This window comes from Neopsephotus bourkii, unplaced genomic scaffold (genome assembly GCF_033783945.1).
Source record: "Neopsephotus bourkii isolate Nb327-2 ecotype Australia unplaced genomic scaffold, CSIRO-AGI_Nbou_v1 NB_183, whole genome shotgun sequence".
NCBI classification, from domain to species: domain Eukaryota; kingdom Metazoa; phylum Chordata; class Aves; order Psittaciformes; family Psittacidae; genus Neopsephotus; species Neopsephotus bourkii.
In genome coordinates, this window is record NW_026900697.1 from 70,051 (window position 1) to 83,760 (window position 13,710).

The 13,710-nt window shown below is 44.3% G+C and overlaps 1 protein-coding gene across 1 annotated transcript in view; it reads left to right on the plus strand.

Moving 5' to 3' along the window:
- Positions 1 to 232: 232 nt before the first annotated feature.
- LOC133223944 (multiple C2 and transmembrane domain-containing protein 1-like) overlaps positions 233 to 13,710 on the plus strand; it is a gene marked incomplete at its 3' end in the record, with an annotated part of 132,934 nt that continues 119,456 nt past the window's right edge. The window contains exon 1 of the mRNA XM_061375097.1: positions 233 to 948. Coding sequence (XP_061231081.1) covers positions 385 to 948 — 564 coding nt within the window. The remainder of the gene's footprint in view (positions 949 to 13,710) is intronic.

Consider the following 13,710-nt stretch of genomic DNA (forward strand, 5'->3'; position numbering starts at 1 on the left):
GAGAGGGGGCCGGGCAGACCCGCTCTGGCTATGTCCTCGCACCGCCACACTTACATACATATATATATATATGTATAGGCGGGCCGCCGGCAGTCCGCTCCGAGCCAGCCGTTAACTTTTCGGCCGGGCTCCTCGCCGTCCTCCCTGGGGGTGCTCACGGCGGCAAACTTCCCGCCCGGCGGGCCCGGGGTGAGAATTTCGTCCTCCTGTTCCCAACTCCGGGCAGTCCCGGCCGTGCCGCGGGGGGCGGCGCGGCGGAACCCCGCGCTCGTTCCCGGCGGCGGGCGCCGCTCCGGCCCGCCCCGCACCGGACTAAAGGCGCCGGGCTTCGGCGGGCTCGGTTGCTGCTGTTGCTGCCGTCGCCGCCTCAGCAGGAGGAGGAGAATGGAGCCAGGCAAGGAGCCCCGAGCGGCCGTGGGACAGCCAGAGCCGGCGGTGTCGTTCCAGGCCCGGCTGTGGAAGAACCTGCAGCTGGGGGGCAAGAGCCGGAGCGGCGGCGGGCGGGTGGCAGCAGATCGCCGCACTGCGGAGCCCCCCACCCTGCCGCCGGCCAGCGACAAGGGGGACCTACCACCCGGCGCTAAGTGGGGAGGCTTCAAGCGGCGGAGGCAAGTGCTGGACCGCGTCTTCTCGTCCTCCCAGCCCAACCTCTGCTGCTCAGCCGCCGAGCCGCTGGAGCCGGGCGGCGAGTCCGGCTCCGCCTTGCGCCGGCTGCGGGAGCACCTGCTACCCCAGGGGAAGGGGCCGCCGCCCGGCCGCCGAAACGACCCCGCCACCGGGGATGAGGGGCCCGCGGGGGGGAAGGAGGGCCGCCGGCCCGGAGCGCATCTGTCCCACCAGAAGAGCTCCTCACTGCCGAGCACAGCCTGCCTGGAGCAGCTGCTGCAGGGCTCACCCGCCGCCGGCAGGAGGAAGGAGCAGCGGGCGGAGGACGGCGACGGCAGCGAGGTAAATGCCGAGCCGCGCCCCGCGGGGCTGCGCTGCAAGCGGCCCGTGGCGGGTGGGAGCAGGGAGCGAAGTGGAAAGGTGGTCCCGGCGAGGGAAGGTGGGAAGAGAGGCGAGGCAGAGGGCGGCTGCCGGGAAACGGCAGGGAAATGAAGTGAGAGAACTGGTGGCGAGGCGGGAGGGTGGCCGCCGGGGAAGGACGAGGAGGTGGGGTGAGGCGAGGTGAGAGAACGGGTGGCGAGGCGGAAGGGCGGCCCGGACTGACTCTCCCCCGCCCGCTGGTGCGACGCGCCCCTTCGCCTTAGGCAGAGCCGCTGCAGGCCGCTGCCGCCCTGTAACAACTTCCTCCGCCGCAGGGCTGGGCCCGGGTGCCGGCCGGGCGGTGTCTGTCGTGACAGGCGGTGTGGCGCGGCGATGTCGTGGGCACGCAGCGGGGCGCGGGGTGCGCGTTCCTCAGAACTGCCCACCTTAAACCATGCAGTGAACGGGCGTCCCGAAGGCCGAAGCTGGGGTCGAGCGCGCAGCACCGATCCCTTCGCACCTGTCCCCAGAGCCGCTCTGTGTCCCTTCGGCCTTGCACTCCTGGTTTTTGTCTTTGACGCATCTAGGGTGGCTTTTGTTCAAATAACCTCCACTCTTTTCTTGCCTGGTTATCCACATTTGAATAATTATTTTTTTTTAATCTCTGCAGGATACCTAAAAGACTTCCCCTAGTTAACAAATAACTACTTTCCAGAATGTACCAGACGCTGTCACACACAGCCGTCGGTTCAGCCTCATGGAGTAGTTGTTCTTCCCTTGTCTCTTGGGAAAGGTGGCGTACAAAGCCATAGCTCTTCCGACTGTCAGTTTTGAAATTAAGTGGTGAAGCTAGAATTGGTAGGGGCTGCTGAAGCTAGCAATAAATTTCCTAACAGAAAAACAGCAAACGTGTGAGTCATTCTGGAGCTTGTGTGATTCTAAGCAGCCATCCACTTTTTGCAGTAAAAGTTGACTAATACACATTATTATATATTGTCTTCTGTCATAATTAGGGAGAAATGAGCAATGAAAGTGTATGAGTATACTTGGTGACAAAACCTGTGGTCGTGGTCTAGTGAAGAGCAGTTGTATTTCTGCAGTGACTTGGAGCATCCCTTGAGGGACTGTCATGCCTCTGCAGAGTCCAACCCTCACCTCTATAGATATGGGACTCAAACCTAACTTTATGTCCAAGTCCATCAGAAGCTGCCTTGGTTATCCCATGTATAAGTCATGCTTGTAAACGTTTTTAGGTGATTGCTTCTTGAGGTAGGATTATTTTAATAAGTGTTGAAGTAAAGAGAGTCAGTTGCTTTCTCTCCCCAACCCCTGGCTCACAAAAATGTGTTTTACATTGTAAGTATTACTGTTTGGGACAACAGGATGTTCTTCTGTCTTACACTGCTACATCTAGCAATTAATAAATAAGAAAATATGAGTCTCTTCAGTGCCATTCTGCTGTTGTGTTCAGCAGGGAATCAGCACATTTATTTACAAAACATGTAAATTTTTATTTAATTGTGAGGGTATTACTCCTGTTTTGGACAAGGTGCAGTCATAATATTCGGAAAGAATACTCCTGATCAAAACAAAGTAGTACCCAAGTTTTCTAACATATCTTTAATTAACAAGATTGTGGCCAGTTCCTCCAAGCAGTTTCTAGTATTTCTAGCACTTGGGCTGTGCCTCCATATAGTGAGTTTGGAATAATTTACTTTTTCAAAATCCAGATTTTACTTACAGCAGCACAGACTTTCAGAGTTGTCTTGAAAGCTGGTTTTGGGTTTGGTGGGGTTTTTTTTGTTTGTTTTGTTTTTTTTTTTTTTAAATTTAATTTTTATTGCCCTGCAGCCTTACCTGTCCAAAGATCAGAAAAATTCTAGTAAGTAACAGAATCACAAAAATGAGGTTAAATTATCTGTAAGTAAAACAAAACTAGAATTACAGCTTGCTTTAAACTGTATTTAAAACTTGATTGAAGACAAACAAATGCTACTGCCTCCTTCAGATCAAGACTTAAACCGTTTTTTTTTTTAGCAATGCACACAAAAAGACCTGCTAAATATTTTAAGGGAGGTGGTGGGGAAAAATAAAATCCCAGGAGAAGTCAAATTTCCTGTGCTTTTAAGCTGAAATAGTACAGTTGTCATCAGTGAAAAGGAGCACAGGTTAGTGTGGTGGATTGGAAGACTTGCAGTGTAAGTTGCTGTACTGTGTGGATCTAATCTTGCAGTGTACTCTTTGACATAGTTGATAAATAGTTTGAAATAATTAAAATATGATGAAGTGATACTGCACTGGACATGGGCAATCTAGCAGAAGCCATGTTTTCTTAGGTGTGAATAAAGTGTTTGTTGCAGTGAATAGGATTAGTGTCTTGGTTTGGGTAAAAGTGCATGTTTATGGGTGGAGTCTTACACAAAGAATAACCATTACATTTCAGCAGTAAATGCTGACCTACTTCTCCCCCAAAGATTAGATACTTCTCACAGGTGTACTGGAATAGGGCATCTATTCAAGTACTATATATAATTCAAGTAAATACAGTGAGTACTCTATCTGGGGAGAGAAGGGCATCATAAGTACCGTATTTGTTGTCAGGAAAAACAAGGTTCCTTTTAAAGAGTAGCCAAATATGGTTTATTAGGACAAAGAAATAAACACAAGCAGGATTAAATATCATCGTTCTTCCTCTTCCAAAGGCTGTATATCAGGCTTTCTTGGCCAAACCTTTCCTAACCCCAGACGTGGCATGCAGCCACCTTCATGCAGCCGACAGCTGTAGGATGTGTTCTTCACCCTGGGGGGAGAGAGTGAAGGGTGATGGAAGCCTCGGGGAGTATTTAATGGGCAGGAGGTGACAACAGCCCTCCAGGTGTTTTGTGGCTCATGGGCCTTCCAGCTCTGGACGTGCTTCCCATGTTTTTTTCCCATTTGACCTAATAATTTGCATTTTCTCACCAGTGGGAACTTGGGTTTACCCAGCAGTGCCCATGCCAGCATGGTCTTTCTCCTGAATGTGAGATGCTGCTTTGCATAGAAAGCTTTATGCTACTTGCAGTGTATCATAATTGTGTAGTGAAAACCAGGAGGGTGGAAACACCACTGTTTCTTAAGATTTGCAGTAATAGGGAACCTACAAGTATTTAATCGTCTTAATCAGAGAACACTGGTGTGAGTGTATGTCATCTTGAATTGACAGTGGACATGAAGAGCATTCAGGGAGAGGGTACCTGGCTGAAGAGGTGTCCAAGCTGCAGTCTGGCGACTGCACTGAGAACATATGTGGGCATGTTTTCCCAAGGGTTTCCTTGCAAGATAATGATTTGTCTTTTTTAGCTATGTCCTGGTTGATCTGTTCTTAACTGCTTCCCTCCCTGTCTGTTTCCAGTTTTGTGATTTTGTGAATATACTGTAGTTGTGGGAGGTCTTACTACAAGGAGGAGGAGTGGAGGAAGGCTAGGGCTGCCACTAAACCATTAGATGCATAGCCATAGGAAATGAAGCTTCATTAGTTTTGCTGCACTGGAGATACGTATCCAGATATAGTGTCTCCCATTTTCTCAATAGTGTGTAAATATTGCTCAATAAAGTTGGTGTAAGAGGGTGTGGGACCTGAGAGGGGTCTGCTGAAAAAGGGGAGTTTAGCGAGCCGGGTGGTGTGGAGAGAGATTGCACTTCAAGGGAAAGGAGCATGGTGTTGTACTGAGATGTGTGGGAAGAAGAAAAGGAGGAGTGGCGATGAATACAAGCAGAGGTGGGGTAGCGGTAGAATAAGAGCAGAGGGATAGAATAAGAGCTGTGAGGGAGCCTGAAGAGAGGATAATCTTGAGTTTGGTGTGGGGGGGGGATGCAGAGCCAATGGTATCCTGATAGGTGTACCATGCACGTTTTTTCTGCCTATACCAGAATAAATCTGTATCTGGCATAGGGCCACTGGAGTCAGTGAAGTTGCACAGGGGGAAAATTTGGCTTGTTTGTTCTAACTGGTGTATTTCACAGGTCATGTTTCACTAGTTGATCCAGCCAGTGAAAGCAAAATAACAGAATAAAGACAAAAGAAAAGGCAGAAAATGTCAGTGAAAAGCTACACAGATAACGCCATCCAAGAGAATCTTAATTGCTACTTAAGATTTCTAAGACGCTGCACTGGGAAAGGTGAAGGTGGTGGGGAAATTCAAACACTTCTGTCAAGTTTACATTTTCCTGAGATAATGCCAATACAAAACAAAGAGAGTCAGAGAGAGCTAATTTGTACAGGTTTTTGGAGCATGATTTGAGGCCAGCATCATTCTGAGAATAAATGGGCAAAATTTCAGAAAACAGGAGGAAGCTTGATTTTGGGGATCTGGCCACTGACCCATGAGTAGCAAGTACATGACTCAAGTAAGTACATGACTTAGGCTGGATCAGAAGAACCTAGAGCTCGTTAACAGAAATTACATAGAAATCGCAAGCAGAAGTAAAAAGCTGTTGCTAATGCTAATTTCTTCTTAAGAAAGCTGTTGCGGTCTTTCAAGGCTGTTTGCTTTTTCAGGAGTTTAATTAGACATCAGATTTTATCAGGGGATGTTCTGCACTGCCCTGTTTTGTCCTTATGTGAATATGTGATAAAAGGCTTATGTTTCAGCAGCTTAAGCATTAATCTGTTTCTTGTGCTCTGTCAGCTTCTGACCAGTCTGTCAACTTACAGTATGTTAGTACAGTGTATGTATATAACAGGAAAGTCAAGATAGGGCACAACAGAATTCTTGAATAACCTCTGCTTAATTAACTGAAGAATCTCTCCAGAGTTTTCGGAGTCAGCTGCATCATTTTTCAGAATTGGCCAGTTCGCATTTATCCTCATGTGAAGCACTTAGCTATTTTAAAATGAGATAGCAGCAGCTGTTAATTTAATGTGTATCCATGACCTCATTTAAGCTTTACTTTATCTCCTCCTCCCACCCTGCTTTTACTATTTATATGCAAAGGTGTTCATAGTAAAATAATGGTATTGAGAATAATAGATGGTTGGTGGAGAGGAATTGCAACAATCCCTGCACTGAAGGAATAAAACCCTGTTTATTTTTTACTGGGTGACTCTGTTATGAAGTGACTGAATTTCAGTGTAAAGATTTTAGCTGGATTTCAACTGACTGTGACAAAACTGTTACTTCAGTGTACTTCACATGTGTATCTCATAACCTACTGAATTGTGTTAAAACTTCTTAGATGTAAAAAGACAAACATCTAAATATGGTTAAAGCATTAAGTTTTTTTCCAAGAAATGTTCTTTGCCTGTTGTTGGAAGTGTTGAATGCAGAAAATTATTAGGCATACCAATAAGACATTAGTTACTCTCCTGTTGCAATAAGAAGAAGTACTTTTTAGCATTTAGAAATGCAGACAATATTCAACCCAGATAATGTCACAGCAGAAACACATTTAGAGCTTTTGCTCTCAGTAGGAAGGGAGCTTCAACCACTGGGACAGATTTTGTTGAGCTATCAAAATGTTAAAGTATCTGCAACACTTCCTCTGAACTGTCTCTTCATTCTGGTGTTTGGAAATGTGAACCTCTGTGAGCAGAATTCATTCCTTCCTTCAGCCTATATTCTCTGTCATTCTTGGCTGTTCATTCTTTTAGATTTTTTTTTTGTTATTATTATTTTTTAGTTCAAACCCTGTTTTCCCCACTTCTGCATTATCTCCTTCATACTAAGATCAAAAGTTGCTGAAAAAAAAAATCCAAAAGCAGCAACTTCATACTTTTGAATGAAACACTGTATATCAAGCTTTACTCAAATATGCGTAATTCTTCATCACTTTGTAATGTTCCTCAGGCTTCCCTCTGCGCCTTTGAAAGGGGAGGAAGTAAATTTCTTTCCAGAAAAAAAAAAAAAAAGCCACAATTTTGTCAGTTGCTTAATTGCGCTTTTGACCACTGGCATTGTTATGATGCTCTATAAAACTGAGTAGCAAGTCTGTGAGATGCTGCAGTGTTCAAACTTTTGCTCTCCTCATTCGTTATTCCAGGGAAGTTCTACAACTGTTGAGAAAATCACATTCAAGAATAAGTCATGAAATGTGACCAGGCAGATTAGATTTTTTTTTTTTTCCCTGGGAAAGTCTGAGTGCTATTTACATACAAAGGTGCCTTTAGAATGACACTTGGTTTTGATGTATCTGATCTGGCAGCATTCATATTACTGTATCTGCTGTGCTTGTGATTGGGTGATCATGATAGGCAAAGATAAATAATCCTTTGGAGGCTTGCAAGCATTTGATGAACGGGATACAATTAACTTGCTTTACAGATTCTTTGTGCAGAATAACCGAATAAGCTGTTCAGTACCTTGCAGTTAATAAGTATCCTTACTGATTTCCCACCTTGCGCGAGTTCTGTTTCATAATCTCTCATGTAAGTGATGCACGCACCAGTGAGATGCTTGCTGCTTCTCATGTGTGTTATAAAATCAGGGGCTAGACAGCCCTGTAGCTACTGATAAATACTTTATGGAGGTTTTAGACAAATATGAGAATGGTCTGTGTAGTGCCAGAGGGATGAGAACCCAGACACTTTTCTGTTGCCTGTGTTTGATTAGGGTGGCTTATGCTGCAGTCAGTGTAAGGGGAACTACAGCTAATGCATTTGTTGTTTCCTGTGAACCAAGTTCTCTTTCCAGGCCTTTTCTACCCAGTTCTGGAGCCTAAAAGAGAGCACACAGCAGAGGTCACTAACTGTAGTTTCAGTCTGTGCTGGCTCTCTGTATGCTGTCAGACTCAATGCGTGGGAAGGAAGTTGAAACATTTTCCAGAAACTGATTCTTGTCCAGTTTGGACGGGATTCAATTTTCAGCTGTGGTGAACCTCCTGTGCTCTGTCCAGAAAATGGAACTACCTCCAGGGAACTCTTAGATTTATTTTTTTATCCCCAGAAGAAGAAAATTTTGCCCATTCATTTAGGGATTGGCTTAAAAAAATAAAATTTCAAAGTCCAGCTGATTTTGACTGGCAAATGGCTCTAAATTCTTGGGGAGAGGGGACAACATCTTTCCAGCAGGAAAAATAAAATGCTGACTTCCTACTCTTGTATTTTGTGGGTGAGAAATGATTATCAAATGAAACTTCAAACAAAGTCTGAAGTTCTAGGAGGCTTGGTGAAGAGTAAAAAGAATTACTGAAGTCAGTTAATTGAAGGTAGGAAGTGAAGCTTCCCCCTTTCATTTTAAGGACATCCTTACTCTTACATTTAAAGGTTTATTCCCTTCTTTGGCACAGACTTCTTATATCCTGTTACATTTTCAGTAATTTTAAAATTTTAAACATTACTGACATTAGTTGGGTTTTTCAGTGTTTTGCATTACTGTAATCAGTACAGTATTAACATGAATAGTGTTCTATGACACAAGAACTGGCTTGTGCAGTTTGTTTTTCTATTACATTCTAATGAAAAAAACAGAAATGCCATGTGGGAGTCAGCTTTAATCCAGGAAATGTGAAGGAATAAGTGTGTATTCATAATATAACCCTTGTGGGATGCATAAAATTTCCTTTCTGAGTTACAAGAATTGGGAACTTCAATATTTATTAGATTTATTTGTGAGATTCAGATAACAAGGGTAGCTCAATATACAGGGTAACAGTTAATCTTCTCATGCAAAACAAATTTATGTTACAGTGTTTCCTGTGAGTTAGTGTGGAATAACAATAGAAACAGTCTAAACATCTTGATGTGTTGGGAGATCTGCATTTCTGAAATGATCTGTAGAATGAAGGGATTTTCCTTTGAAAGGTGATACAACTAGGGGGAGCTTGTTTTGTTGTGTTTGTTTTTTCTCTTCCCTGTTACAGCAGTAAGATGCTTTGGTTGCCTAGCTTTCAAATTAGAAACAGGGTGCATGGCTCTGTGGTTTTGCATGGGGAAGACTGGCTGTGAGGCATTACCTGTGTGTGTTGCATCTGGAATTGCAGATATGTTAGGTGTGGTGTAAGTGACTTCGGTTTGTTTTGTTGTGCTGGAAATTGATTCCTCAGCTTTAGAAAGTTTTATCAGTCATCTAACCTGGAATTTCTGAATTCTACGGATGTTTGTATTTCATGAGCTCTAATACTCTCTTGTTCAGTCTGAGTGATTCTCCTTCCTTGCCCTTCTTCTCCAACCTACATATCTTAAGTTTTGTTTTCATTGCGTGGGATTTAATTTGCTTTACTTTCTGAGTTTTATTACTTCAAGTGTAGGTTATCTGAATGAAAATATGATGAGTAGTTTAAATGTACACTGTATATTTAAGGTGATACTTACTTAATATACATAATTCGTACTTTTACCATTCCCCCCCTTTTTATTTTTCCCCAGTATAAGTAAAAAGTTGCCCTGACAGTGGAATGCTCAGCCTCTGATGGTCCTAGACTGAGGCATGGAAGTTATGGACTCTCTGTTTCAGAGTGGCCCTGTCCTGTGATGATGGTGTGCATTTGGAGATGTACTGCAGGTTATCTCCTGGTCTGCATGTGCAGGCAGACTTGGTTTACATCAAGTTCGGTCTGTATGCTTTTTTCTCTTTTTCCTTCCTCACATGGTTGATCTAGGTGGAGAATAAACACAGACAAAATGGATCAATATCGTTTTAGCAGGCAATTAAAAAAAAGCTAATTAGCATTTTAATTATTCTGAATATAAGTGACTTCTGCTTATTTGCTGTGGGTTAAAGAGCTACCTTTTACACCTGACCTGATTACGTTAATTACTATTCTTAGTAATTACATAGAGCTATTTTTTGTGTAAGGTTAGATCCTCAGCTGGTGTTAATGGACGTAATTCTGTGATATACAAGGCAGAGGATCAGTTCATACCTGCTCAGGATTTGGTCTGGGTCTAATTAAGTCGTGCTCTAGGGATACAGGTATCAAAAGTATAAGACATTTAGTTCTGCTAATCAGGAATTTCTATCCAAGGATTTCCCTTGTAGTAGGCATTCAAACCCATTAAATGTGGCTCTGACTTCAGAGTTCTCAAGGGCCAGTGAGTCTGCTTTGTGGTCATCTCAGTTTGAGCAGCCCCTGCAAGGTTTCTGTCTGAACTTTGGGACTAAAAATGAGTGCATCTGTATCCTTGTTTTGATAGACTGTTAGGCACTGCCCAGCAGTGAGACTGGGATCCCTAGAAGAAACTTGGAGAAATTGTCTTTTTCATCATGTGATGGTCTGCCTCCCAGCCCGTTGTGTCATAAAACTAGCTATTGAGGAATTGGGAGACTTTGATTCAGCACCTTTCTATATAGAAAATATTGAAATCCTCATCTCTTGCATTCTAGATGGTCATTTTCATAGAATCACAGACCAGTTTGTGTTGGACAGGAGCTTAAAGCTCAGCCAGTTCCAACCACCTGCCACAGTCAAGGACGCCTTCCACAAGACGAGGTTGCTCCAAGCCCTTTCCAACCTGGCCTTGAACACAGCCAGGGATGTGCGTTTGTTATTAAAGATATGCTACTTTAAAGGAAAAAAATGAAGAGGCAGTGGCTGTCGAAGACTCATGAATAAACATGAATCTATCACCTAGGAGTTAAGACTCTTGATACTGATACTTTGTTTTTAATTGAGTCTGGGTTTTGGGGCAGGGTGGTTGTTATGGGCATTTTTGATTGTTTTTTTTTCCTTCCATAAAAAAAGCTAAATATGAAATGAAGCAAGAATTGGCTTAGGAAAGGGATCTTGGTTCACTTTTCTGTGCAAGATGATACTGAAATTTCTTATAGCTTGCAGGAAAGAAAATGGAGATTGTGCTGAAGGAAAAGCTTGTTTACAGGAAACAGCTGCCTTACCATTTCAGTACCAGTTTACAAGGCAGGAGAAATAATCTCTTGCTTTTGCCTAGTAGGTTCTATATGTTAAAAAAATTAAAATTTGTCATGAAAATGTAAGCAATTCTTGATAGCTGTTCCTACATATTTTGATTAGGTTGTGATACTTGTTATCACAGTATCACAGTATCACAGTATGTTAGAGATTGGAAGGGACCTCAAAAGATCATCTAGTCCAGTCCTCCTGCCGGAGCAGGAACACCTAGATAAGGTTACACAGGAACGTGTCCAGGCGGGTTTTGAATGTCTCCAAACAAGGAGATTCCACAACCTCCCTGGGCAGCCTGTTCCAGTGTTCCATCACCCTCACTGAGAAGAAGTTTCTTCTCAGGTTTAAGTGGAACCTCTTGTGCTCCAATTTGTACCCATTACCCCTTGTCCTTTCATTGTTTGCCACTGAGAAGAGCCTGGCTCCATCCTCGTGACACTCCCCCTTTATATATTTATATACACTAATAAGGTCACCCCTCAATCTCCTCTTCTCCAAACTATAGAGACCCAGCTCCCTCAGTCTTTCCTCATAAGGGAGATGCTCCACTCCCTTAATCATCTTAGTTGCCCTGCGCTGGACTCTCTCCAGCAGGTCCCTGTCCTTTTTAAACTGAGGGGCCCAGAACTGGACACAATATTCCAGATGAGGTCTCACCAGGGCAGAGTAGAGGGGAAGGAGGACCTCTCTCGACCTACTAACCACCCCCCTTCTAATACAACCCAGGATGCCATTGGCCTTCTTGGCCACAAGGGCACAGTGTCGGCTCATGGTCGCCCTGTCGTCCACCAGGACCCCCAGGTCCCTCTCCCCTACACTGCTCTCTAACAGGTCGTTCCCCAGCCTATACTGGAACCTGGGGTTGTTCCTGCCCAGATGCAGGACTCTACACTTTCCCTTGTTATATTTCATCAAGTTATTCCCCGCCCAGCTCTCCAGCCTGTCCAGGTCCCTCTGGATGGCAGCACAGCCTTCTGGTGTGTCGGCCACCCCTCCCAGCTTAGTGTCATCAGCAAACTTGCTGATAGTACACTCAATTCCCTCATCTAAATCGTTGATGAATATATTAAATAATACTGGTCCCAGTACCGACCCTTGAGGCACTCCACTAGATACAGGCCTCCAACTAGACTCCGCCCCATAGACTACAACTCTCTGGCTTCTCTCCTTCAGCCAGTTCACAGTCCACCTCACTACCCGATCATCCAGACCACCTTCCTCAATTTAGCCGCAAGGATGCTGTGGGAGACCGTGTCAAACGCTTTGCTGAAGTCGAGGTAGACCACATTCACCACTCTACCATCATCCATCCACCGCGTTATTTCCTCATAAAAGGCTACAAGATTGGTCAAGCACGACTTCCCCTTGGTGAAGCCATGTTGACTGCCCCTCATAACCCTCTTATCCTTGATATGCCTTAAGATGGCACCAAGGATAAGGTGTTCCATCACTTTCCCAGGAACGGAGGTGAGGCTAACCGGTCTATAGGTACCCGGGTCCTCCTTCTTGCCCTTTTTGAAGACAGGAGTGACATTTGCTTTCCTCCAGTCCTCAGGCACCTCTCCCGTTTCCCAAGACTTGGTAAAGATGATGGAGAGCGGTCTAGCAATGACCTCAGCCAGTTCCCTCAGCACCCGCGGGTGCATCCCATCTGGACCCATGGATTTATGGATATCCAGATTGCTCAACTGGTCTTTAACCCATTCCTCATCGACTAAGGCAGACCGCTCCATTGACCTATCTTCATCCGAGGTCTCAGCGGTACAGGGCTCTTCAGGACTGCCTCCAGCAGAGTAGACAGAGACAAAGAAGGCATTCAGTAACTGCCATCTCTGTATCTTCTGTCACCAGGGCACCCGTCCCGTTCATCAGCGGGCCTACATTGCCTCTGGTGTTAGTTTTACCTGCCATGTATTTGAAAAAGCTCTTTCTGCTGTCCTTGACCCCTCTCACCAGCTTTAATTCCAAGGAGGCCTTAGTCATCCTAGCAGCTTTCCTACATCCTCTAGCAGCAGCCTTATATTCTTCCCAAGTGGCCAGCCCTTCCTTCCATGACCTGTAAACTCTCCTCTTCCACTTGAGCATACCAAGCAATTCCCTATTTAGCCACGCAAATTATGGTTAAATACTTTTTCCTGTGTGTGCACATTATCTAAAAGTAAACAGTTTAAGTAACAAAACTTGTACAATTTACCCAATACAATTTAATGATTTTTGCCCTCAAATGAAGCTTGTCCTGTCATGGATGAGTGGTTTTCCAAAGCATTTTGCTGAAGGAAGCTTGTTTTAGTTGTTAATGTGTTTCAGCTTGGTGTTTGTCAAGGGTGGATGTCTACAACATTATTCAATTTTTCCCTCCACTTCTATAAGAAGAGCTACCTACTGGGATAAAACCTTTCTTTTTTTTTCTTTTAGTATTTATCTTCTCAAATTTTGATTTTTTTTTAGTTGTGTTTTATTGGAAAGAACATATTTCTGCCTTGTTTGGACTGTCAGACTGCGTCACTTACCTGTGTCAGGACTAACAAACAGCCTTATGGCAATTTCAATCGCTTGCACATAAAAGACAGTATTTGTTTGTATTCATCTCTGTTTTAATATCATTTAGCTGTGAAAACAAGTGAAGAAAAGGAAAAAAATTGTCCCAGCATCTCACACCCCCTCAGCAATATGTGACAAGCCAGTTGCAGACTGGTAAACTGTGAAAGACTTCTGAACTGCCATTGATTTATTTTTACAGTCCATCTCCTCTTCCTCCTGGAGAAACTTGGAGTCACCTTCCTTTTTATCTGTGGGTTTATGTATTACTCCTGCCCTTTCATGACCTTTGTATATCTTGATAAAGTGTCTCCTAGGCGATCAAGGCAGCCCAGCTACATTTTTTTGTGGTGTTTGAACTGCTTTGCA